The sequence below is a fragment of the Ursus arctos genome, unplaced genomic scaffold (genome assembly GCF_023065955.2).
Source record: "Ursus arctos isolate Adak ecotype North America unplaced genomic scaffold, UrsArc2.0 scaffold_8, whole genome shotgun sequence".
Classification (NCBI taxonomy): Eukaryota; Metazoa; Chordata; class Mammalia; order Carnivora; family Ursidae; genus Ursus; species Ursus arctos.
In genome coordinates, this window is record NW_026623100.1 from 22,401,517 (window position 1) to 22,428,722 (window position 27,206).

The window sequence follows — 27,206 nt, forward strand, 5'->3', positions numbered from 1 at the left end:
AGGGAGGACTAGAGGGATGAGGGACAGAATCAAAGATGGGGGTGACTTTTCTTTTGGGGTGCAAGGGACTAGGGCAGAGCAGGACAGTAAGAACGAGGCTGAGTGCACAGAGGGGGCGGGGACAGAAGAGCCACGTGATCACAGTGAATGACGCAAAATAGCCCTTTCTGCCTCTCATCCCTGGGAGAAGATGCCTGACTGTGGGAAGCCTTCTCCCACCTCCCCTGCTGACTCCTCTTCTCGTTCAAACAGCATTCTGGGGGATGAAGTCATTGGCATCTGGCCACGAAATGCAGACAAGGCTGATGTCAACTGCGCGTGTGTGACCCATGCTGGCCTCAACATTGTCACCGGAGATGACTTCGGGCTAGTGAAGCTCTTTGATTTTCCATGCACAGAAAAATTTGTGAGTCTTCCTCAGAGTAACCTCCCTGCACTGCCTCCGGGCTCTTTCCTTCTGCAGACTGCAGGAGGTAGGGGCCGCGTTGAGACGGCCAGCTAGAATCTAGAACAAGAGGAATCTTGTTCCGGCCCTGTGGAGGTTTGGTGATCCCTAATGGTTTCATCTCCCTCTGGAGGGGAGGTTCTGGAAGCCGGGGGAAGGGGGGATGGAAGATGTACACATTGGCCACCTCAGGGAAGAATGGATGGGAAGGCCAGTCGGCGAAAGGCTGGCTAACAGAAATGTCCAGACCAAACGGGAACGGCAGGAGTGAAGATGATTCCGGGAGGGGAAGACGGGAGTCCTGGATGTGGTCTATGGTTCCTGGTAGGGGCAGGGTCTCTCAGCTGTCTCTGTTCACTTTTGCTCACAGGCCAAACATAAGCGTTACTTTGGCCACTCCGCTCACGTGACGAACATCCGTTTCTCTCATGACGACAAGTATGTGGTCAGCACTGGAGGAGATGACTGCAGGTAGGGCCGGCTCGGATTCCCCAGGCCTGGCTGGTACTCTCTCTCCCCGTCGCCATGTCAGGTGTCCCGGGAATCAGTCCCTCCCAGTGACACAGAGAGGGGTTGACATCCTAATGCAGACAAGGACTTTTCAAGTATGGTCTTTAGTCTCTGACGACCCCCAACCCAAACCCTGATGGGCCCATGTCCCCACTAGAGCTGTCCTGGGATTGGTGAGAAGGGGAGGGCATAAATGCTACTCTGAGCACTGCTGCTTCCGGGGGAGGGACCCAAGATGGCTGACCAGGCAGCCCATGGCAGCCGTGCATATAATCAGGTTAAAATGACCTCGATCCGTAGGTCTTTTAACTCCTAACTTCCAGCTGATCACGAGTTCTTAAGATGGATGATCAATCCACAACCAACCAAGAGAGGTTTTAAAAAGAGTAGTAAGCCCCAGTCACCCTAAGAAACAAGGGTGTTCCCCGGTTTTACATGAGATCAGATGGGAAGTGCAGCTGTTAGGCCCAGCGCCAGTGAGTAGCAGCAGAACCTCGGCCGGCTGTTTGGACGGGGCTGCTTTTGACCTAAACTGCGGCTCAGTGTGAGACCGGCCCAGGGTTCCGTGTGAGGCGTGACTGGCCTTCCAGTGATTTGGAAGGACCCCGCCAGCCTGCTCCAGAGATGACATCAGCCTCTTCAGCATTGCCAGGCCCCTTCCTCTTGTCCTTCCAAGGGCATTCCTTATTTGGATTGTGGACCAACAGGACGAGGCGGTTCCTAAACTCTCATTCTCCGCCTCTAACGTAGTTGAAGGGCTTTATTGCAACGTGAATATTGGTTTCATTTCAGCCCAAGCAAAACTCTTGGAGGGTGGGAATGAAGAAAAAATATAGCAATCCAGATATTTTTATGGTGAGAGGGGTTGTGGAAAAGGCACCTGAAGAGAATGTCAACCCAGTTGCTGTCCAAAAGGGTGGTGCAGAAAACGCCCCCAAAAGCTGCTTTCTGATAGCCCGCGGGAGAGCTCGGTCTCGGGTCGGCGGTGCCGCCAGCGGCTGCCACTTAGCGCCCTCGAGATAATTCCGCCGGCCGCTCCCGGTGGGGTGGGAAGAGCCCCTCAGAGCCGCCCCCCCCCCCCCCCAGACTGCGAACAAGCTAGCAGCGAGAGCCGTAGGTGAACTGGTCACCCCAGCGGAGGAGATCCGAGGGCACTTGTGATACTCTGAAGGGCTGAGAAGTGACCTTTAAACTGCGGGAGCCTAGGCCTTTGTAGTCAGGGGAGCGCGCTGCGAGCCCTGGCTCTGCGTGAGCACTGGCAAGGGCCCAAGTGGGGCTGATAAAACCTTGTCAGCGGTAACGAGTGTGAAGTCGGGTTGCCAGAAGTCCTTACGTTCAGCACGCTCAGGCTGCTGAAAGAGCCAAACGAACCAAAAAAGAATAGGCCATTTTAGAAAAGCGGGTCTTTAATTGGTGGGAAGACCCCTGGTTCGTCCTTAGAAATTGATGCCCCCTGAGCTCGAGTCTGGAGCACTTGGTAAGATTGCTTCAGTCACTCGACAGCATGATGATGTCCGGCCGTGCAAGATCAATGTCTGATCTGCTTTTTCAGTGTATTTGTGTGGCGATGTCTGTAAATGCCAGAAACCTCTTTCTTGCTGCTGCTGCTACCCCCCCAGCCACTGCGGAGGCACTCCGGGGCCCCTCCGTGCCGCCAGCTGCTGGCTGCACCCGTGTCGCCGCAGGCCGCACAAGCCCCCCGCGCCAGCGAAGCGAGGTGACTGCTCCCATCCTCTGCGAAACTGTGATGCCAAGAAGGTCAGTTCTCACATGTGAGGAGTGCCTGCCTCTGTTCCTGAGACCACGTACTAACCACACTGACAAAAAATCCTATCTGATAAGGTAGCCCACTGACAAAATTTCAAGCCTCAGTTAACCTAACCAGTATGTAGCTTTTAATTTGCATCTAAACTTTTACAAAAGATGTTTTGCTATTGTTTCTATATACTTTAAAAATGTTCATTTTTACAAATGAGTTGAACAAGACCGCTTCAGTTAGATGCACCTAAGGACTAGAACTGTATGAATAGCCTCAGTTCTCCACATTTAGCTTCTAAAACCAAATGAGCCATGTACAAACAAGTTGAGAAACTTAATTTTTTAACGTTTCATTTGCAGAGTTTTATATCCATTAAGTGCCTTTGAAAGTTTCCAGTTGTGTGGGCTGCTGTCTCACCTCCCACAAATTTTCTCCTTTCTACATATGGTGCTAAACTTCAAAACTGAGGAGGGCTACAGGACCCTTAACAGATTCCTGGTCTGTCACCCATGTCATGTGTTTATGTCACAGCTTCCTAAATGCAAGACATCGGTTACCTGCTTGGGAAATAGTGGCAGGTGAGCAGCAAAGAAACTGAAATTCAGGAGGGAGGGGGTAGAAATGGATTTTCACTATTTAGTGCCAAACCTACAAAATCCAAATTGAAGTAAAATAAACCTCTACTACAAAACAGAAGGGGGGGAGGGGAAAAAAAGCTCAAGTGGGTCTAGGAGGATGAACTCTTAATCCTAAAATGGTAATAAATAAGGTGACCCAAGGCTGCACGGGGTCTACCACCCCCAGAGTGGGGCTGGCTTGACCCCATGGATTTGTTCAGGTAAGCTATATAGGTCAAGTCCAGATAAAAAGAAAAAAAAAAAAATCTCTGCTGAACAAATTGCTAAGCCCAAGCAATATTTGATAAGATTATAAAACAAAATAAGCTAGCTTAAGAGTTCCTCAGAGCTGGCTGGATGACAGAAAATGTGACCTGGACAATATTAACCCGAAGACATCCCTACCCTGCCTCGGGCACACTCCACACTTGGCTCACCGCTGACCCCAGGAGGGGCCGACCGCACACGCCGCGAGGAAGGCCGGTGAGGGACTGGGGACTCTGAGCACACATATACCAATTAGTCCTTCCCGACAGTGAAGCAAAATTCTGGGGCTTGAGTTCCTGGCTATTTGCAGTTGTCAGTTTAGAGAAAGGTGAAACGAAGCATTTTCAATTAAATAGACTAACATTTACCCCAGAAGTGCTTCTGCATTCTAAGTGGATTAGATCACTCATGAAGCTATTTTTCTATGCCCAGTTATGAATGCCTTACATTAATCCCCTGATAGGCTGTTGGGTCCCCAGTTTGAGCCCCTGTGCAGTCCTAATTCTGTTTTCTGTAACCATGTGACTGGTGATGCTGAGTGATAACCATGTCTGCCTATACTGTACCACTAACCTTTCATAATAATCAGACCTTGCATTGAAATAACCATGTGGAAGAATAAATTGATCAATGAAGATATGTACAACTATATTATTTAAAAAGAGCAATAGTGTCTGTGTCAAGAAACTTATTTGTAGACCTTTATATGGTATGATTTTATGTATGTTCATAAATCCTGCACTGTGTTCTATGTTAAAATATTGGTGCATGAATTTATTTTCAATGAGCAAAGTCTAAGAAATACATAATTTGAAAACGTTTTGGTACGTGTCAAATACATTGGACGACGCAGACAGAGCTGCCGCCCGCGCTGGCAGGCTTCCCCGGAGCCCCAGCGCCCCCTCCCCGGGGGACACGCAGGCTACTCTTGGTGTCCACTTGGATGCTGCTGCCGTTTCATGGAACCAGAATACCAAACAGACTTTGTCTATAAGCTTTATTGATACTTTGCTTTTACAGTTCACGATGCATTCCACAGATTCAGTACAGCTTAAACCACAAACGTATAAATCATTTTATAGTTTTTTGCATAACAAGTTTTGATATTTGCAAACAATGTTTTTGGAAGCATTAGATTCAGTCCGGAGATTCCGAGTTTATGACAAAATGAACTAGAGTAAGTCTGTGCAGTGAAGTTTACTATGTGCATGGCGTCGCTGCATGTTGAAAACAGATGGTAGTGCTCCTAGAAATACATGGATTTTCTTTTTCTAGCTTATGTGCTTTGGGACTATAACCACGGACTCTCTGAAGTATCAAGCACTGGGGGGTAGCCGGAAGGTAAAGGTCTAAGCTTTGTGAAACACTATATATAGAGATATATATAATCTATATTTACTTATATTGGCAATTAATTAATATAACAGTAAAATTCACAATACACCTAGAACATACCAGAAAGGCGAGCTTTTTCAGTCTTGCTTTAGTGGTATGATCTCGTCTAAACATTTCATTTCAGAAAATCTGCATCAATCTACACAGACCATACACAGTGCACAAACTGTGAAAAGGATTATTTTTTTCAGCTCCTTTCTCTGCGATTCCCAAAAAAAAACAAGAACAGCAAGACTACCTGCCACAAAGTGTAATGTACAGCTTTCTCAGATCTTTGTTTATTCACCAGTGCCTCATATAGGAAAAACAAGTATGATTACGGCTTAAATCCATACATAGCAGCTTACAATACTTCAGATGATGAACACATGGCAGTCAAGACAGGTGATTTTTCCTCAGACACCGCATCGCTCAAAGTAAAGATCTGGGAAGCTGCAATGTCAAGGTTTCCTTCTTCCCTGACCCTCCCCCAAGTAATCATCCCCTTTAAAGATAGATAGATAAACTCCTATTGTTAACGATTTCTGGCTTTTTCATTCAGCTTTGCGCTTCAATCCAGGGATTTTCGCTTGGATTCTACAAATGAAAGGGTTGGAAAAAAAGGTCAATGGAAATAATTTTCAATTTTAAGTATTTGAAAAGGCTGTCCTTCAAGAACTACACGTGTATTGCTCAGCTTCTACAAGACACGAAATCCTAAGGCTGTCAAACTGATTTTGCCACCTTGCCTCCTGGTTTAGACTTAAAGCCTTAAATACAACACAGAGCAAACACAGAAATCAATGATCCGAATGCAGAGAAAAATCTTTTCTGTCACACTTTTTAGGTCTGATTAAGATTTGCTACTGATTACACCTTTAAGATGAAAATACTACACTTTGTTCTCCCAAGTCCAGCACATCTTATCCTTAGTGGGGGGGGGGGGGGTGTATTTTAAATACTTACTTAGCCATAGCATCTTTAACATTCTTATTTGCAAGTCCTAGATAATGATCTATCTGCGCCTGAAAGAGAGGTAGGAAGAAGTCACTAGAAAATTAACATTGCTAAGGAATCTTTTTAACCATTACTACGTTCCAGCAAATTAAAGGCTTAATAAAGGCTTAAGAAACCACACTTTTCATTTTTGTAAGGCTTTGGAAACTGGCACTGATAGATTTGTTTTTACCTAATACGGTGGGGCTTGCATTCTGAAAGCTGCAGTTAAGAAATTACCTGATGCCGTTCATAAATAACAGGAACGCTGAAGAGTGAAATCAGAGCTGAAAAAGGAAATACACAGCCTTTACAACAGACCGGTATGATTTGGGGAGCAAACACTGAAACGCCACCTAACTGGTAAACTCGTCAGTCGGGCGGTGTTCCTAATGAGTGAATAAATACCCAAGGTTCTCCTGGAGGCACCTGCTGGTGGGGAGCCACTCAAGGGGAATGAAGGAACGAACCAAGGGATGCCGCAGGAACGATTCCTAGCTCAAAATCCTGTCCCACAGACCTGACACAGGTAACCCCCGGTAGTCTGGTTTATGACTGCACCCTCAGGTGAGGCCAGCCCCCATCTGTCACTGTGAACCGGAGCATTCTTCAGGAACTAAAGTAGCAATTCAATATACAATATCAGTGTCAGCAAGTTATTTGAAGAGCTCACAACCTCAAACATCTTCCCTACAATGTAACAATCTTCTCCACTACAATGTCTCTACGCCGCTGCACACAGTCTCTTATTGTGCTGTTTTTCCTTCAAATCGTTTTGGAGACTTACCCAAAATCAGTAGTGTCAGACCATTGAACAAGGCACCAACGTAGGTAAATACCCACATCAACACCGCAAACTGTAAGAAAACAACAGCCTATTAACAATTCACGCAAAGCAGAAGCTTTCAAACAGACGCATCCCATCTAAATGCCAACCTACCAAAGGCATAATCGTTGAAGACCTGGTGAGGTAATCGGACATTTCACCTGTAAGTCACCGGTCTCCGTTTGAAATTTCAGAATCCTAATTAAGATAGATTTGATTCATTTTCTCTGGACTATACTACACCAAGTAGTTGATTGTTTTCTCTGAGACCAGAGAACATGCCAAAGATATACCTTACCTCTTCAGCTCTGACCTAGCACTTAGCTTTTAAATGGGAAGCCTGAAAAGGTATGCGAATTCACTATTAAACCTGATTTTAAAGCACTAACAAGTATTTCGAGATCTACGTGAGCTTAATGATTGCGACATTAAAACCGCAGCTGAACAAGCAAGAATGAGGCGGGGAAGATTTATGATCAGAGAGAAGGGGTTCAGGTACCGATTTTTAATTTCTAATATTTTATGATCAGAGGCGTTGTCTGCACAGTGATATGTGTTTTAATAGTTAACCCTGAAAACGAGGATGCCTCAAACTTGTATACCTGTTAATAAAACTGACCAATATTCTTTAAGCCACTGCCTTCTGTATTTATTTCACACACACCAATATAGTTCTTACTGTATTAGGGCCAGGCACTGTGTTAAATGCTTTACAAATATTAACTCATGTATTCCTCTTAACAACCTGGTGAGGCAGGCGCTGTTACTACCCCAGCAGACGCAGACAAGAACAGAGAGGTTTGACACCCGCCTGAGGTCAGCTTTCACTGTTCCCTCAAGGGGCGTGGAACTGCGGGGAACTAACCAAATTCTCCTCCTTCAGCAGTCATGGTCTTAAAAATCTCTATATTTTTTTTAACTATCAAAGAAAGCAGCTAGGGAAAGGCTCTTCTAGAAAGGGATTTTGATAAGTCCTTTATTGCCTCCGCATACCTTGTTCGTGAAAGGTTGGACAAGAAGATTTCAGAGTTTTCTTCCAGTTCTAAAATTTGGTTGACCTCATATAGTACAGACTCGATGACATGTTCGAAGCAGTTCTTGGAAGACTTAAAATCAGTCTGGATTTTATTCTTATTAATCAGTAATTCCTTAGCTTTCTATTAAAGGCCTTCAAGTGTCCGGCATTAGCTCTGCGCTAATTAGTAGGTAACGCAGTGCCACCAACTACAGTGGTCAGGCAGGTACATGCAACACAGTGTCAGTGAGACGGCGCGTGGAGTCGGCGCCTCCATCCCCTACAGCAGCGATCGGCAGACCCCTCCGGTCAAGACAGTAAGATAATAACCATGTCTGCTTTTATGGGTCACAAATGGTCTCTCATATATCCTTTGAATGTTGTCTCTGAAAATTTTTTGAAAATTATCCATTAAAAAATTTAAAAGCCATTCTTAGCTCCCAGGCTACACCACAACAGGCCATGAACCAGGCAGTCGTTTGCAGACCCCTGAACTAAAGCATATATTCACTCCTCCATTTATTCACTCTTTCAATAAAATCTATCATGAGCTGAGTACCAAGCAGTAATTAAGGTGCTCACACTCTAGTAAGCAATTTACTGCAGGTGAGGAACACACTTTGGATTCCTCCACCAACTGTCAGTTCTACAAATAGCAACCTCTGGTTACTCCTACAACTGAATTTAACTAATGTTCAAGTGACAAATGTCAAGCATTCCTAACACCTGCCAGCTGAAAATCAAAAATTAAATGCTGCCCTGGTCTCAGCAATTGCTATGGTAGAAAGGTTTGAAGCACGACTCCAGTTAGCAAGCCTTTTCCTTCTCACAGAGTCTTACAGACTCCTATTGCAGAAGCCAATCATAACGTCTGCGCTTGAGCAAGTCGGCCACAGAGCATTTCACATTTTCATCCATCACCACAAGTCTACAGGGAAAAGCGTCAACCTACCACATTTTAGAAGAAATTGCTTTAGCCATAAGGATACCTCTGTCATGACAGAATTCAGATACCAACACACACAAGATAAAAAGAAGTCCTAATTCAGTCATTAAGTCACCAACAAGGCTGACTCCAAATCCACAAGGAGAGAGGCCCAAGCCCATCTAAGGGACTCAAATGTCACTGCACTTGCCTCTTGGAGGACACTCTTCCTAAAAGGCACACTACCCAAAGGCAAAGAAAGGAACAGCAGAAAGACTAAATGTCTGTGGGACCAGGCAGGTGCCCTAAATGCACGAAGGAGCCTAAGGACTGAGGCAGACAGACCTACGCATTCTCCCTCTCACAGAGGCACGCACACCCCAGCTCCAGACTGTTGCCAGGCAAGTATTCCAGGCCGATGTGGCCAAAATTTCCCATTTTAAGAGAGAAACCAGAAATTCACGTTTTTATGTGTTATCATAGAATTTTTAAATATTGTGATCTGGAGAAGATTTAACACTTCAGGGGCCCAAAATAAAAATGCTAGGTAAGGTTTTCCAGAGAATACAGCATGAGAAGAGAAAGGACATGCATCTAGCAATTGCACAATTACTGGAACTGTTATATAATAAAAGCAGTAATTTTTTTTTTTTGCAAATATATTAGGTCAGTGAATCTCATCACAATGCCAGAAGTGCTATGATTCTCCCTGTAGAAGAGCAAACCAAGACAAGTAGCAATTAAGCAAGTTGCCAGACCAGAGGTCACAGTGATCTCAGGTTTATCTGACTCCAGAATCAATCTGCTCTGCTCTACTGTAAAATCACCTACAGAGTAACCATTATTAACGGGAATTTGTCACCAGTGGGCATGCTGTCATAAAGAGGCAAAGAATAGGTCCATAAACACTTTAAGAAACAAAACAGGCAACTTGCATTTTGGAACTACAAATTCTATGCTAGACCATGGCAACTATTCTGTGCCATTATAGCCAATGCATATACTAACATGGAAATCAGAGATCATCTCTCTTTGGGCAGTAACGAGAGAGGAGGAAAAGGGGCCAAAGCACAATGAAGGTCTAATAAATACTCAAAGTGAGCAAGGGCCATGTCTTCTTGTCCTTTTGTCCTTGGGGAACAGGAATTAAACTTAACTGTGTACTCATTAAAAAGCTCTGCAGATTTTTATTAGATAATGTCTCAACAACCGGGGGAACATTTGTAAGGAAAATGGAGGAAGAATGCATAACAGAATTTCAGACACTCTGGCAATTCTGACATTTTCAAACTTTTCCTGCATTTTTAAACTAAAAATTCTTTTCCCTTTTTTTGAAATCTTCGGCCCCATTCATTAGTGTTGCTTTGATCGCCTACATTTTCCCTAGCCCATTTCCCTTCTAATTTTTCTGTGAGCCGGAGAAAGCAGAAACTGCCAAAATGTGTATGTTAATAACCACATAGGAGCCCAGGGGCTAGATTTTAATGTTGTTCTGGGTCAGCTATTTCTGGAGTTCAGGCCGTTTTCGGCTCACTTTCAGATTTCAGACTGTATTCTGGAGCATTATGATTGCCTGATGTGCAGGCAACTATTGCTAGAAATTTTCTTACAATTTTAACACATATTTTCACTGAAAGTCACAGAACTACAGTCTTCACCACCCAAAGCTGTATTACAGAAAAGTAAGAACCTCTGCCTAAAACACCTGGTCTCGGTATCTGATAAAGTTCTCAGATTTTTTTTCTTGAGATTTGAGGTTTCAAAAGGCAGCATCCCTCTAATCAAACTTGGAGCCTTATTCAAGAAGCTCCAAGCTGAGCCCAGCAGGGACTGTCATATGCCTTTCTTTTACAGTGGGGGTGGTGGTGAGTGGGAGGTGGGAGTCGGGGGGAAAACTATAGCCTGGGGTTTATAGCTTAATGCCACAACTTTTAAAAACAGTGACTCTCCTGGCAGTATCCCCAGAAAAGTTAAATCACAATTTTAGGAGAAGGGACCCCCCTCCTTCCTTCTCTTTCCCCCTTTACAGTTATTAGATGGATCCAGTGTGCAGCCAAGACAGAGAACCACTGTTTTAAAATGAACCCTATCAAAGATCCCTTACACAGAAGATCAATCACAGAAACAGAAACCTTAACTAGGGGTCTAAATATGCTCAACTACAGTATACTAGTTTTCTGCTACTCATGGGTATTATTTAAAACAAGGTTAACAGATATCAGTGGGTTAAATAAAGTTATCCTGCCTCTTTCTGACTTCTCAGAGACTAACAAAGTACACCAGACTCTCCAAGAAAAGGCTCTATAACATGGCTTTTGCAACTTAATTTTCCTAGAGGACACTCCTCCTTTCCTTTCTTCACCTTTCCTTTCCTCTCCATTCCTTCATTCTCCTCCCCCCACCTGATGTCTGGCACTCAGTGGAACAAACCCACTTTAAGAAATAGAACCTTTAAAACAAATCCTGAGGATTAGACAAAACACTGGGCTGCAGTGAAATTTTATACTAATATTTGAAATAAGTTCTACCGAATGGAATTAGAACTATTTTGTCAGTGCTTCTGCCCATATCTGACTAAAATTAATCTTTCGGGAAATGCATCGTTGCTCCATCTGTGGACACCTGAATCTTTCCTAGGGCTTAGGAGCTTGTCGTTAATTGCAAAGGAGCAAAACAAATGGAGCTCTTAAGAATTTAAAAGGAGAAATCTGTAAAACATGTCTTATTTGTCCAAGTCAATCACCAAAAGGAGACTTAGGCCAGACAGAGCAATAAACATCACGCTACATCATGGCTTTTTCCGCAGGCCTGATGCCTCAGGAACCTTGGAGTTCGGTTATTTATTTTTTTAAATCACTTTATGTGATTTTTTAAAATTACTATAAAAAAAAAAAGTACTGAGCAAGAAGAAAGAGTTTCACAGGCTAAGAATAGTGGCTCTAAAATTTTCACTTTCTGAGGAAGAAGGTTTCAAATAGAAGTAGTGGTAACCGTGACCCAGAATCTAGAAATGCAGCTTATATAAATGTGAGGCCACCAAATTTATGAAGACCGTGAGTTATACAGAAACCTCTTTCAAATTTTTGTTTAAAAGCTATTATTTTAAATACACCACAGAACTTGATACCATGTGTTTTCTACATTTACAAACTTACAAGACTCCACTGCATTTTCTTGATTTAGGGTGTTATCCATTTTCCTAATGACGAATCATACAAAATCAAAGTAATTCCAGTTAGAAGCTCGTTATTGTAAGTTTTTAAAATTCAGTGTTATTTAACAAATTCATCTGGAAACTGGAGACACCAGGGCTATTTATTAGCAAACTTTCAACAGATTGAGACTCTAAATATAAGGAAATAAATCAGTCTAAAAGGGCAAACCGATTTCTTCTTTACATTGAGAAAGTAAAGAACAAACTGAAAAAAATCTTTTTTTTGCTTGCTTTAGGGAGAGAGAATCTATTGCTCTGCTGGCTGCTGTGGCTAAAAGGCAAAAAGTAAAAGAAGTCAGAAGGAAATCATTTTCTTAAAAAAAAAAAAAAGAACACAACACTGTATATACAAAAACCGGGGGGAATAAGAGTGGTAAATGCTTAAGGAACTATCTATAGAAAGGGAATACTAAGTCATTTTTCTGAAGAGTCAAGAGTGTTAAGATTTTTGTTAGCTTTTTTCAATGAGACATTTTAAGCAAGTGCCCTGTGTTTCTGCAGTACCCTTATCCACTGGAGACACAGATGGAATCAGTACTACTCAGGCACAATGACCTTAAGATTTAATTTTAATGAAAGGGGGTCAAAAGGTAAAAAAGAAAGTGTATTGCCTTTGGAGGTACCCTCAGTAGCCCAGGACAGAAAACAAAAAGAAAGAAAAAAGAAAAGGTTTAACTAAAGTCTCCCAAGCAACAGAACTACCAGGTTTCTCAAGGAAGACGCTCTGTGTATCTTATCAGGATGCGCGACTGAATTACCAAGCGCTTCACACCATCACCACTGCATAGGGAGAAAAAGACACAGCCGGCCTTATTCGGCTTCCACAGATTTTGAGACCTAAATGCAAAGTTCATTCTATGTGTTAATATGCCGAAGCACCTGTTACTTATCTGGAGCCCCGAAAGAACCACCACGTGCGGAAGTCACCAAGCAGCTTTCCCTGAGCTCTGGGAAAAACACTACTCAGGAAAAGCATTCAAATAAGTTTTCTTTTCAAAAGTACTGCTAATCCATAAGGAGACAGAGTAGTCAAATATAATTCTAATGCAAGTCTTTCTTCCCCCAATATTAAGAAGAAAGGATGTTTGTTTTTAAAAAATAAGAAAATTTCATAAAAATAAAGTGTTTCAGGAAGTAAATCTGCCTCATTAAGTGCTACATCTGTTACTCAAAAGTCACAGATATCAAAGCTACTCAAGGCAAAAACCAAGTTCAGTTTTTCTAATTTATGCTAGTTTCATCATGAATAACATACCTGCTTTAAAAAAAAAACCCTGAGCATCTAAGGTAATTTTCAAAAGAAATTAAAAATTGAGATTTAACAGCGAAATGAAATTCTTCATCTTAGAGGAGTAATTTATTCATAAAACTTCCTCATCCTTTTTTCAAGTATCTGTGCAAAACAGATTTAAAAGCTATTTATAGAGTATTTAATCAGGCCTAGTTCTCTAACATTTTCATGATCTAGTCCTTGCCAAGTATTGCCACATGTAACTGTGTACACACAGGACTGTGTATACAGGATGATAAAATCTGAAAGAACAAAAAAGGGTTTTTTGTGTGGTTTTTTTTTTTTTTTTTTTTTTTACTAAAGACATGGGGAGACTTTCAACTAAAACCTGTAAAAACGGGAACATAACAAATCATTCCCAGATCAATTTGTTTTGTTTTTAAACAAATTTCTTCAAGACGCCTCTGCTCTCAAGAAGAGTATTACAGACACACTGAGCCGCCTGCATGGCTTCACTGTGCAAACATGAAGGATGACTTTGGGCCTATATCAGTTGCAATTTTTATTAAGTCTATGAAAATAATGACTCTGCTCTATCAAGCTTCATGATGCTTTTGTTTGAAGTCGCCCCCAACCCAGCAATTTTTGACTGCTAAATTCAGAGATGGCCCTTTGCTGTTTGAAGCTCTATCACTATTTATAGTGTGTCTTCTCAACCAATTCCCACCCACGAACGCTTCATCTAAAACTGTACTAGTGTCTTCTCGATGATTTTTCACACATGTTCTACCCCAGCTGTCAAGCTATAATACAGCAAATACCACTTCAGTGAACAGGGACCGGTTCTTCTAGCACCCGTATGTACAAGGTTCTATTTCATTTACTCCACAGTATTTTTATTTGTTCCCTTTGAAACTAATCAAACATCCCAAATAACATAGCTACGATCTGTTATTTACAGACTGGCATATTTTCAAAGAGCTACTACAGATGTCACTAAACGCAAGCACTCTTTACAAGAAAAAGATATTAATAAAAGGAAACTAAAGTTTCTTTTTTTTTTTTAAGATTTTATTTGCTTATGTGAGAGAGAGTGAGCGAGCATGAGAGGGCAGAGGAAAGGGAGAGGAAGAAGCAGGCTCCCCACTGGGCAGGAAGCCCAACGTGGCGCTCGATCCCAGGACTCTGGGGTCATGACCTAAGCTGGAGGCAGACGCTTAACTGACTGAGCCCCCCAGGCGCCCCCTAAATTATTTTCCATTAATGTTATTTATAAGTAACTGAGATTCTGGGTTGTAAGCTGAGAGAAGGACACAGCTGACAGCAATACCCATCTACCAGCTTATTAAGGCTAAAATGTTTGTTAAAAGCATTGAGCATTTAAATGTATCCTGACCAGTTCAGAAATTGCTTCACTGAGTTTAAAGGCCCCATCATCATATGCTAGGATATCCCTATGCAAACTAGTACAGAGCTCTCGTGAACAAAAAATTCTAAGTACTACCATAGTACGTTTCTACCCAGGCTCAGACTGGAAATGAGTCTGTCTGAAGCAGAGTCACAGGCAATGACACACGAAACACAAATGGTAAGTTCTATGTAAAGAGCTAAAGTCCCGGTGCTCGGAGCTCATGTTAGAAGTTGGTTTAGTGCTTGCTTTGAGTCAGTGAACTTCGGGGAAATTTATTTGCAAGGTAAGACCCTAACAGCTGCTCTAGCAAGATCCAAAGACTGAAGAAAGACTGCCAACAATTACCAACTGAAGATGAGTTGAGGTGTTTCCAAGTATTAAGGCTTTTCCAGAATAAAAATTCTAAGAAAGAGTCTAAGATATAAAATAGCTTATGTGTGTAAATGAATCAAACATAAGCTAAGAAATTAGTACCAGACCCTAAAAGAAAGGCAAACAGATTAAATCACACCTAGTATCAACTGTTAGGTAATCTTCATTCCTACACTGAAAATTCCCTTTAATTCTCTCACTTTTTCCTTTTTGTTGCATTTTTTAAAATTTAGTTTTTAATTCCAGTATAGTTAACATACAGTGTTACATTAGTTTCAGGTATACAGTAGTTTCAACAATTCTATACATGACTCAGTGATCATGATGATAAGTGTATAATCTTCTGACTTCTACTCTTTGTGATCTGCAAAAGAATGACTTTATAACTTATTTTCCTTTAAAAAGGAATAGTACTTTCCTCCATTTTAAATATTTGATGGAATTCTGATTTTTGACACATAAATTTACAGTAACATTTCACTACATCTCTGTCACTTCCTTTAATATAGAAAAGGAGAGTTTTATACTCCATTCTTTTGATATTAAATTATGGGTATATCAAAAATGAAAAGCAAATAAGCTTACCTTCAGAGAATCAACTAAATCATCAACTAAAAAGAGGCGTCTGAGTTCTTTTATTGTGCAGTTCACATGACCAAGAGCAGAATTACTGTATTTCTGAACCAACTCCTCAGATATAGCGACTTCCGATTCCAAATATGCCCTGGAAAACAAAACACATCCTGTCACTGATCAGAGTGACTGTCCTGGGTGTCTGTCAATCAGCAATTATGTATCTGTAAAAGAAGACATTAGTAAAATATTTTACTATAAAAACCTACTGTTTCCAAATTAAGCACAATGTAAAAATTCACCAATCAATGCATATTTCATTGACATGCACATGGTCGGCTGATGAGCACAGAAAAAATCATTTGCTTTGAAGTCAGATTGATCTGGTCTTGAATCTCAAGCTCTGCTACTTACTTGTCTGTGTAACTTTGCCAAGTGACCATGATGAGGATTCACAATGAGTAGAGTGCTTAATACAAGCAGGCACAAAGAAGCACTCACTAAATGGTAGTTTATTATGCATTTGGTTTTTTTTCTTCAAGTTGACATGCTGTCGCATCAGATTTTCCTAACAAAGATCCTATTTGTTCCCCAATACTACAATCTCTCAGCCTAACTTTTAGGGGAAACTGCCCAATGTGTCAAGGCCCAGACTGTGAAATGGCTGCCAAAAGTACAGGGCTAATGTTAGTAAAACATAAAAGTTACCGTCCATGTAGATGCACTAATCTATACTAAGACAGCTGGAATCGTTCTATTTAAGGAAACAACTGTAATGAAGAAGAAAAGTCATCTGCAGGAATGCAAGGAACTGTTTCATCAGTTACTGTTTCAAAGAAGCCATTTTATCTTGGTAGAGTAGAACCAACCCAGAAATACTAAGCATACTTTTTTATCTTTGGAAGTAGCTCCTTATAACCTAGTGTCTCTCCATCACTCCCCGATATTGGTGGACACTAGTTACTCATACTGGAAAGAACAGCCCTCTCATAACTCCCTGTCCCATAGTTTACTTTCTGTAATATGTCCCAAATATGTCTCTTCATTTTTACTTACTATGCTATCTCTTGAGTTTGAGTATTCATTGTTTAAAAACTGGAACACTCTGTCTCCAAACCAATCGCCAGTCTGTCTGCATCCTAATCCATTCCTTCAGCCAATGCCACATTAGTTTTATTTAAGCTATCCGAGATAGTGCTACTTAGACTGAACCCAGGTAGGAGTTAGAAGACCTGCTACTACCTAGCTGTGCAACCCCGCAGTCATTTGACTTCTCAGGGTCATGGTTCCCACTCCATAAAATTAGAGAAACAGGCCTTCTTAAATCTCTTCAGGCTCAAACATTCTGTGATTCTATGGTTCCAACTTTTCCACCAGAGCCCTCCACAATCTTTCCAACCTGACTTCTCACTACTCAAGCCAAATATGAGCCATTCATCAAACATTTTTTAATCTTACTGCCTTTGTTCATCATACTGTTTTCCCAATCCACAATGCTCTCCTCTCACCTCTGTAGTAATAGCATATCCTCTCAGCCCATCTCAACTCCCACCCACATATGAACCTCCTGGCTCTTTCTTCCCTGAGACCCTATTATGCAATTCTAACAATGCTTTCTGTTGTAGTATTATTATAGCATTGACCATATCCAGTCCTGGAACATGGACATGTGTATACCTGCATATCTTTCCTACGAAAGTACAAACTGTTAAAGACCAGGAATGTATCTTTACTGTGAAGGCGCAGCACTAAGACAATTATTATTGATTAACCAGCACATATCAAGTTATTACCAAGTTAAAAAAAGATCAAAGAGTCACATCTACTCTTAAATCAGCAATAATTTATTTGTGCAGCTTTGAGAAACAGAGCTGACATAACTTTAAGTTGGTATTCTGCTGCTTTATACCACTGCTTTTGTTCTTGCTGAAGACAAGACGCCTGGCCAGCAGGCACAAGTGGCACTCTCCATCAATAAACTCCTGGGGATATTTGCATTCATTCAACTGGCACGTATGTGATATCAATGCGATGCCAGCACTGCCAGCACTTTTTTCCAGTGACCAGAGGTGTTAGGTAGACTGTACGGTACCACCATTAGTAGTGTGACTGGGAGAACTTGGAAAAACTATCCAACAGGGTAAAACTGCCATGCTGACTGAGTTTATAATAACTCTTAAAAAGGCCTCTGAATGAAAGATAAAGTGTTTCTCAAGAAATAAGGAATAAGAGAATCACTAGATTTTTTTTCTCAATGTTTTCTTTAAAATAAAAAAAATGTCTAAAATTTATTGTTTGGATAATTTAGAAGTTTCAGCTTGACAATATTTTTATATATTTCAATATATCTAATTAAAAATCATATTCCTCTATGATTTTGGCATGATATAGGTCTGCCATTCTGAAGCCACAATTTCAAGTTACTGAACTGCAAGTATGTTTCCCTCTCTGTGGAATGGAATAATACCATCTGTCTCATTGAGTTGTTACGAAAATAAGTCTGTACGTAAAAGGCCAAGGACATACAGAGCCATTCATAAATGTTGGTCTCCCTCCCAAACTTATGTAGCATCATTACTTCATCAATATGAAGAGAGAGCTAGAGCAAAACAAATAACCAATCTTCACAATAAGCAAAATAATTTAGTAGCTCTCTTCCTGTAAAGTGTGAAAGTCAGTTTACACTTACCCATTAATATCAACTAGCTAATGTTCTCGGTAGTTACATACTCATTCATGCCCACACAGATACTCGCCTTACCAAAGCAGTTTTAAAATATTCAAAATCTATTTAAGAAAAAAAAATGTCTATATACAAAATAATTAGAGAACATTTCAAAGCCATACTTAGTGCAACCGGAAATGAATCCTCAGATCATTTGGAGCCAGTGTTAGGGAAACCTTCTTCAAAAAGTTACATCTTGAAATCAAACATAGAACTAAATAAAATGTATAATAGATTAGGTCATCTGAGAAGCTAAAAAGGCAGCGTGAATGGGCACAAAACCCTAGAAGGGATGAATGAAAGACAAGATAAAGATATTTGGACTTGATTCTATAGTGAACAGAAAGCCCATATGCCTAAAAATATACTAAAAGTAATGTCTGAGGAAAATATGACAACACCTATAAAAGCTGAAGTAAACCAAGGTAACCAGAACCCAATTTGGTAACAAGTGAAGTCCAGCCAGAGTAGACAAACTTTTTCTGTAAAGGGCGAAGAGAAAGCATTTTAGGCTTTGAAGTCCATATAGTCTCTGTCACAACTACTTAACTCTGCTATTACAGCATGATGAAAACAGCTAAATGACTGAGTATGCCTGTGTTCTAATAAAACTTTATTTACAAAAGCAGGCAGCAGACTGGATTTTGCCCCTGGCTATAGTTTATGGACTTGTGGTTTACACTGAGGAAGCAGGAGAAAACAACCCAACTTAGTTATCTTCCTTACGTGAGATGGAAACAAAGATAACATCAAAATTGGGAGCCTGAAATGAGGATAGTAGTGGCGTTACTGATAGAAATTGGTAAGTCTGAGAAAAAAACGTTCATTTACAGACATGATAAGTTAGTGGTTGTCAGGGGCTGGGTGGGAAATAACAAGCATTGGGTAGGAAATGTCTTTTTGCTGTGATGAGACTACGTGGAGTTAGACGATGATGATCGTACAATTCTGAGAACATACTAAAAACCATGAATTTTATAAAAACATGAATTTTATAAAACATGAATTATATCTCCATTTTTTAAAACTGGGGAAAATACATGCTGAGTCTGAAGTCAGGGCAGAAGACCCTAACTGCGGTATGTCCCATTACCAATTAGATATATGATGTGCGTGTACTCGTAAAAGTAAGGGCAGAAGATGATCGTCTGGAGACTGAGGAGTGGCCATATAGACGCTCGTCAAAGGATAACGAGACAATACAAAAGTATGCCTTAGGAAACAAGAAGAAGAAACTAGACAGAGAAGGAAGGGCGAGAGTACACAGAGGCACGACAAGATAGCATTACAGAAAAACATGCACATACTAGTGGTAAGAAAGGTATTTCAAATATCAGCATAAAAAGCAAGCAATAAAGAAAACAGAACATTCACCAATCTTAACCATGTTAAAAAGACATAGGTCCCATTAAAGTAAAATGAGATAACCAATACCTAGTTCTAATAAACATTACTAACACGTAGTAGAGTTAGGCTAACGACACACAAACCCAGTAAACCCAGTATTTTCCATCATGAGCCCATGAAATGACCTTAAGTCTCAAAAATCTCAAAAGCAGATGCTTTTGCTATAGCTTTTTAGCAAAAATCTTTAAGCAGTAAAAGATGCATGCCTGTAACTCTACAGAATGAAGTCTTAATACTAATCCTGTTTATAGCGTTGCCAACACGTGCCTTGTTTTCCAGACATCTCACCTGAATGGGTGGCCTTCATCTGACTTCTGGATAGCTTGGATCACACCCTTATATATCCTAAAGCTGATAGTCACAGAGAGCAGGGCCAAGACAATGTAGGCCGTTACACTCACAATGCTGAATACTGTCAATGAAAGCAGCAGGAATAAGCTGGCACCAAACACTACTCCAGTCTTCTTAATGTCTCTCCAGTAGAGGAGGTCAACAACTAAAAATTAAAAAAGAAGAAATCTGAAATTAGAACATGATTTTATCCATTTGGATTTGGCACATTTATATTTGCTCCACCTACAAAAACAAAAAGATTTCTAAAGTAAAAGCAAAATCTAAAGTGTTAGAAAAAGATTAACTTTGTAAGCTGCATTTGAAACCCATTCTAAGTTGTAAATTAGTATCATATCCGCATCTATTTACCATAAATTTTCCTCGTGCAAATCTGTTTCATGTCCAAATCAGTCTGGCTATACATATTGTTCAATCTCTCAGACCCAGTAGAGCAGACTTACAATCCAAAACAAGTTTTCTTAAAAATCATCTTGAGGGCTTTCAACTTTGTTCATTGCATGATATAAATACAAATAATAGGAAAAAATCTTAATACACACTGACTAAAATGATACTTCAACGATGTAAAAATATATTTATTTGTAGAAAAATAACTAATTCAAAAAAATGTTAAGAAATAAAACTATGAAAAACTACACATAGGAGTTCCACAGCTCTGCTTTTAAGAGATCACTCCTCGAGAAACATAATGAAATTGTAACCTAACCTGGCTATCATTAAAACAAAATTTCCTACAAAGCCAAAGACAAAGGGAAACAGCCTTTAGATTACCTGAAAAGCTACTTCTCTTTGAGAGCAGATAAATACAATGCCATAAAAATGTAGGTGTCAAAGAAAAAGAGATAAACTAAATGTGTTACACTGTTATATAATGTTTATTAATAGCAAGGAGTCAGACAAAGCCAAACTTAGCAAGTTTGCTCTTGGCCTATGGTGACAGAGCCACTGAGGGGATCAAATAACCATAGGCCTGCGGTCTTAAGGTTGGGCTATGTACAACACACAAAGAATTCTGCAGTGTGCCAAAGGGTTCTTGAATTCACAGGCTAAACATAATTTGTCTCTCTCTGGATTGTCAACAACTGGGTGATGGGGGGGATCTTACAGTAACATAAATATGGGCATATTCTTGAGTACAATCTTAAATACCTGTTAATTTTTAAGATAAAGACTGTAACAAAGAAAAACCACATTTCCAGGAGCTGCTTTGGTCTTGAGGTTCTCTAAAGTATGTAAGTTTCCCTTACTGTTAGGGGTACTTCCATGGGGAAAACTATGTATGTGAAATATAATATGTTAGATATCATTTTGAAGCCCTCAATTCCTGTTAGTATTTATCATGAATACTGATTAAGGTATTTTAAACGCCAGTCACAGTGTCTGACACAGAGCAGGGGCTCAACATTTATTATGTGTAGGAAACACTTATTCTATTCCCCCATGATATGATTTAAATGCTATTAATTTAACATTATATAATTTACAACTTTGTGGTCAACCTTGGATTTCAATTCTTTATTCACATTTTCCCCCATCTCAAGTACGTTCCAACCTTGCCTAAAACATCTGCCTTAGTTTTGTTCTGTTCAACTAGTTTCTACTATTGTACAACTACAGTAGCACAACTGAGAAATAACCAGAACTTGAAGCAGTGTATCTATGCTATTAAAATGACATCATGAATAACATCACTGAAAGAGACAGCAAGCAATGCTAAGAGTCTTGTGACATTCAGCAAACATTTATTGAGCTGATACCATTCAAAGAAACTCAACCTAGTAGAATGAAAAACCCGAAAATGGGGATGTGGACTTTTCTTTAAAGCCCTGTCCAACTCTAAAACTCTACAATTCTAGGAAGACAGTAAGACACATAAAAACAATGACAAAAAAAATCATAAAATAACTGTTGCACCATCATGAGAATTCAGAAAAAGAAAAAAACTGGAGGAAACCTTTAAAGACTGTGAAAAAGACAGAAGTTGAGCTGGGTCCTACAAAATGGGTATATCTAGAAAATGTAAAGATACAGGCCTCATTAGGAGTCTCTACCAGCAATGGTTCTCATCATTAATGTAGTTTTGTTTGTTTTTTTAAACAGGGTACCTGAGAGGGTGGGGGAAGCAATGATAAAGATTGCTCTCGGTAACATAATTCTTTCCTGTGAGGTCCCCTGTGCCCCAAACAAAGCACTTAGATTCTGGTGTTGGATCACCTACACTCCACAGCTGGCTCCATAATTTACCAGCTATGTGACCTCAAGCAAGTCACTAAATTTCTCTGTACCTCAGTTTCTGCATCTATAGAATGTGTATGCAAATAGGAATGATCCTACTGAGATCTTGTTGGGATTAAGTGAGAAAATGAATTAACAAAATTTTTCATTAGTAACAAATATAATGCATTTAATACAGTGCACAGCATATAATAAATTCTTAATAAATGTCAGGGCTGTTATTTGTTGTTGTTACGAACACCATCAGAGTCACTATCCCCATTCTTATCGAGGCATTAAATATAAAGAAAAAGAAAAAATTTCAATCTCAAGATTAACTTGCAATAAATCGTATTGCTGTTATAAACATGTCACTTTAGAAGCCACGTGGAAAAGGATTTTCAAACTTATCTTTCACTAATACAGAACAAGAAGTTGATAACCTAGAAGAATTAGCAAGTAAAGTACACCTCACATTTTTACATGAACAAATGCTGCTTTATAAAAATGTATGGTTCTCAAAGTGCTCCAAAACATTTACTAACCTTCGAAATCACTATTGGTAATAAGTCAAAATAAATGCAGATATCTTCACTATTCCTTACCATCATTAAAAACCGTTCACTAAGACCTGATTATAAAAGGAATTACTTCAGACTTGAGATGTACAACATAAACGACTAACCTAATTACCTAACGTCAGAGTTACAGTTTGGACACTTTCAGTAACTAGATAAGAATTATTTGTAATGTCTATGATTTGTATATAGATACGGTAGAAGACATTACCAGTGGCTGAGATACAAGAGACCCACAACCTAGTACTGGCCCTGCAATCGTACAACTCTGCATGAGGCTCCCAACTTCCCTGGATCTCAGTTTTATCATCACTAATCAGGGCATTAGATAAGTGATTTTTCTTTCCCCTTCAGAAACTAAAACACAGTCAGTACAAAGATACACAATCAGTCCTGCATTCAAATTCCCAACCAGTGGATCTGTATTAATGAGATTTTATTGCTGTATTATCTGTGCCAAATATAAATTTTAAAATATCTCTTTCCTTTTTAGTTCTAGATTTTTTGAGGGGAGAAGGACTTAAATCATATCAGTCTTTTGAAATGAACCTTACTGAAAAACACTTTCTTTTTTAAAGTGTCATATATTATTAAAACCTTAGGAAAACAAAAATTCATATTCCTACAATTTTTCAAGCAATTATAAACTATACCATTATGGCCACAGTATGATAGAAGCTTAAAAGAAAAAAGAAAAAAAAAAAGACTGAGAAGTAACACACCTTTTAAGCCTGACAGATGTTTCAGAAATCTTTTCCAGGTTGCTGATCAACATTCTCCACACCTCCATTTACTTCCTGAGTCAATATTTACCAGCTACTTACATTGCGCCAAATACTGTTTATAGACTATATAACATTATCTCTTTCAATTATTGAAACCCTAAGAGGCCGGCTTCCAGAAAAGAAAGTAAGAACCAGCTCTTATATGACTGGACTCGGATCACTTAATTAGTAAGTGATAGAGCATGGGTCTCACCACAGGCTCTTATTGATAAAACTCATATGCCCCACGTATGATGCTAAATTGGAGGTTCAGCCCGTTAATGTTCTTCAAAATGTCACACATTTGCATGCGTAATGAATAGGCAGAGTGTTAGCAGATAATCACCATATGTGAGATGATTCACAAAGGCTAAGAAAGTCAAGGTAAAACTAACAAAATAGGTTAATTAATGAGACACAAATTTTAATGTGAACACTTAACCTACAGTTAAATCCAAAAAGGAGGCAAAGAGCTCTATTCCATATACCTGAAGCTATTTTCCCATAGTTGAAAACTATAAATAATCAAGTTGTGAAAAAAAATCTTTTAAAAGCCATGTGAATCTAATTAAGTAAAACTGGAAAATATATCCATCCAAAAGAACACTATGTAGCCAGTAAGGATAGTGATGTAGATTTCTACTACCAAAGAAACATGTCCATATTGATAAATAAAAACTAAATGTTACAAAAAGATTCATATAGTAAAACTTTAACAACTTAGGATAACCATGAAGTCTGAAAGGATATCTAGTAAACACAGTTTGTACCTCTGGGTAGTAGGGGTAATAGATGAGTTTAACTTGCTTCTTCATTTCTTTCTGTGCCATTTGAAATTGTCTCCCGCCCTCCCTCATGGCAAACATGAAGTACTATTATACTTGAAAAAAATTCACCCCTTTCCATTTCTGTTCAATACCGCTGAAGAGCCTTGTAACACGAGCCTGGTTTTCTCAATAGGTTTTCCTATGGGGAGGAGAATATAATGTATGCCAGCTTAATAAATATTTAGATCTAGGTGATAATTAAAATTTTAACAGTATATAACTCAGTTAGTAACTCTGGTACTTTGAGTTGAACCAACTCAATTTCCCCAAAGTTGATGATACGGGAATATCCATGTATAACGTCCAATAGTATTCAGTGATTATAGCCTAAAATAAATTTAACTACATGAGGGTACAGTAAACCCTAGCCTACTACTTTCTTTCCACCTACCATATGATTCCTAAGAATAAGGTCTTTTCAATAAATGGAAGAGCTCTGAGAATCACAAAGGAAAGCTGCACATATTACATAAACATATGCAAAAGCTGTACGAGAATACTCAAAGCAGATTATCTTGAAAGCTTTGTTGAAATAAGCCATAGGAATGCTCTGGTAGAGCCACAGACCTTAAAGCACTGAAGAGGAATAAAGGGAAGAAGAACCAAGAGAGACAAGACAACTAGGTAACGGAAGTCATACATAAGACAACATTAATATATGCCAAAACAGGAAGGCCTGAGAGGCAATCTACACTGTTACTAGAGTCGTTGTGCAAAATACAGAAGGATTTCAGTATTTTTGAGTAAAGAAATTTTTAAAAGATTGTAAATGAAGCTGCAAGGATGAAAAAATATTACATTATAAAAATATTAGTAAACAGGGTTGCCACCTTAATTGACAGTCTCCAATATTTCTAGTCTCTCAGATTCCTTAAATTGGTTTTAATGAAGAAATTCTGGAAGTTCCAGGATTGTTTATTCTCAATTAGAGGGGAGTACTCATTAAGTTTTAATAAAATCCTGAGAAATATATTCAAATGCTGTTGCTTCTAATATTCATCAAGAGATTTATATCCATTAATTAATTTAGATGTTCGATCTTGCTATCAAAATCAGGCAAAGACATCACAAGAAAACTACAAACCAATATCCCTTATTATTACAGACACAATAACCCTCAACAAAATACTAGCAAACTGGATCCAGCAACACATAAAAAGCGTTATACACCATGGCCAAGCGGTATTTATCTCAGAAATGCAAAGTTGGCTCAACATATGAAAACCAGTCAATGTAACATACCATATTAATAGGATTATGGTCAAAAGCTGCACGATCATCGCAATAATCACAGAAAAAGCATCTGACAAAATCCAATATCCTTTCATTATAAAAACTCTCAACAAACTAGTAATAGGAAGAATGTCTTCAGGCTGACAAAGGGTAGACAAAAAACCCACAGCTAACATCATATTTAATGGTGAAAGACCAAAGCTTTCCCCCTAAGACCAGGAACGAGACAAAGATAACCACTCTGTCCACTAATCAACACTGTCTATGAGGTAGAGCGATTAGGCAAGAAAAAGAAATAAAAGATATCCTGACTTTAAAGGAAGAAATTAAACTATCTCTTTTTGCAGATAACATGATATTGTATATAAAAATCCTAAGGAATCCACAAAACAGCTACTAGAATAAACAAGTCCAGAAAGGCTGAGGACAGAATAAATTAATATACAAAAATTAATTGTATTTCTATAAAAGCAATGAACAATCTGAAAATGGATTAAGAAAATAATTCCACTTGCAATAACATCAAAAAGAATACTTAAAAACAAAATGAAAAAAAAAAACCCAAGACTTAGAAACTAAAAACCACAAAATACTGTTGAAAGAAATTAAAGAAGACTTAAATAAATGGAAAAGACATCTCATGTTTACGGATTAGAAGGCATTATTATTAAGATGGTAATACTCCTCAAACTGATCTACATACAGTACTATTTCTATCAAAACCTAGCTGCCTTAAACAGAAATTGACAAACCAGTTGTAGACTTTGTATGGAAAAACACTAGGTATTCAGAATAGCCAAAACAATCTTGAAAAAGAACAACATGGAAAACTCACTTCCTTTTTCCAAAACTTCCTACAAAGCTACAGTCATGAAGTCAGTATGGTAGTTGCCCAAGGATGGATGACAGATCAATGGAATAAAAATTAACAGTACAGAAATAAACACATCCACAGTCAGTTGATTTCAACAACAGCGTCAAGACAATTCAGTGGGGGGAAATTTTTCACAAATGGTGCTGGGACAACAGGGTATACAATTGCAAAAAAAAAAAAAAAAATGAAGTTGGACTACTCTATCTTCCACCATATGTAAAAACTAACTCAAAATGAATCACAGACCTGAAAAGCTTAACCTATAAAACTCTTAGGAAAAAAAAAATATGTGCACATCTTCACGACTTTAGATCAGGCAGTAGTTTCTTTGATAGACACCAAAAGCACATTCGGTAAGAAAAAAAAATCAGATCTCATCAAAATTAAAATGAAAAACTTCGTGCTTCAAAAAACACTATCAAAAGATTAAGAAGACAGCCCACGGAATGGGAGAAAATATTCAGAAATCAAACATCTGATAACGGATTTGTATTCATAGTATATAAAAAAACTCTTACAACAACAATAAAAAGACAAATAAGGCAATTAAAAATGGGCAAAGGATTTGAATAGACATTTCCCCAAAGAATGTATACAAATGGCCAATAAGCTATGAAAAGATGCTTAACATCATTAGTTATTAGAGAAATGTAAACCAAAACCATCATCAGATACCACTTCAGACGCACTAGAAT

General features: G+C 39.1%; 2 protein-coding genes across 7 annotated transcripts in view; one reads left to right on the top strand and one right to left on the bottom strand.

Annotated features, from left to right (window-relative positions):
* Positions 1–5,219, top strand: part of EML6 (EMAP like 6) — a 274,663-nt gene extending 269,444 nt beyond the window's left edge. For both annotated transcript variants that reach the window (XM_057309390.1, XM_057309391.1), the window contains 3 exons: positions 253–406; positions 816–916; positions 2,508–5,219. In XM_057309390.1, the coding sequence (XP_057165373.1) occupies positions 253–406; positions 816–916; positions 2,508–2,532 (280 nt within the window). In that variant the 3' untranslated portion in view covers positions 2,533–5,219. The remainder of the gene's footprint in view (positions 1–252; positions 407–815; positions 917–2,507) is intronic.
* Positions 4,582–27,206, bottom strand: part of RTN4 (reticulon 4) — a 68,978-nt gene continuing 46,353 nt past the window's right edge. For all 5 annotated transcript variants that reach the window (XM_026485793.4, XM_048222902.2, XM_026485809.4 and 2 more), the window contains 6 exons: positions 19,956–20,163; positions 15,548–15,686; positions 6,756–6,825; positions 6,209–6,255; positions 5,939–5,997; positions 4,582–5,569 (listed from right to left, as the gene is read on the bottom strand). In XM_026485793.4, the coding sequence (XP_026341578.1) occupies positions 5,527–5,569; positions 5,939–5,997; positions 6,209–6,255; positions 6,756–6,825; positions 15,548–15,686; positions 19,956–20,163 (566 nt within the window). In that variant the 3' untranslated portion in view covers positions 4,582–5,526. The remainder of the gene's footprint in view (positions 5,570–5,938; positions 5,998–6,208; positions 6,256–6,755; positions 6,826–15,547; positions 15,687–19,955; positions 20,164–27,206) is intronic.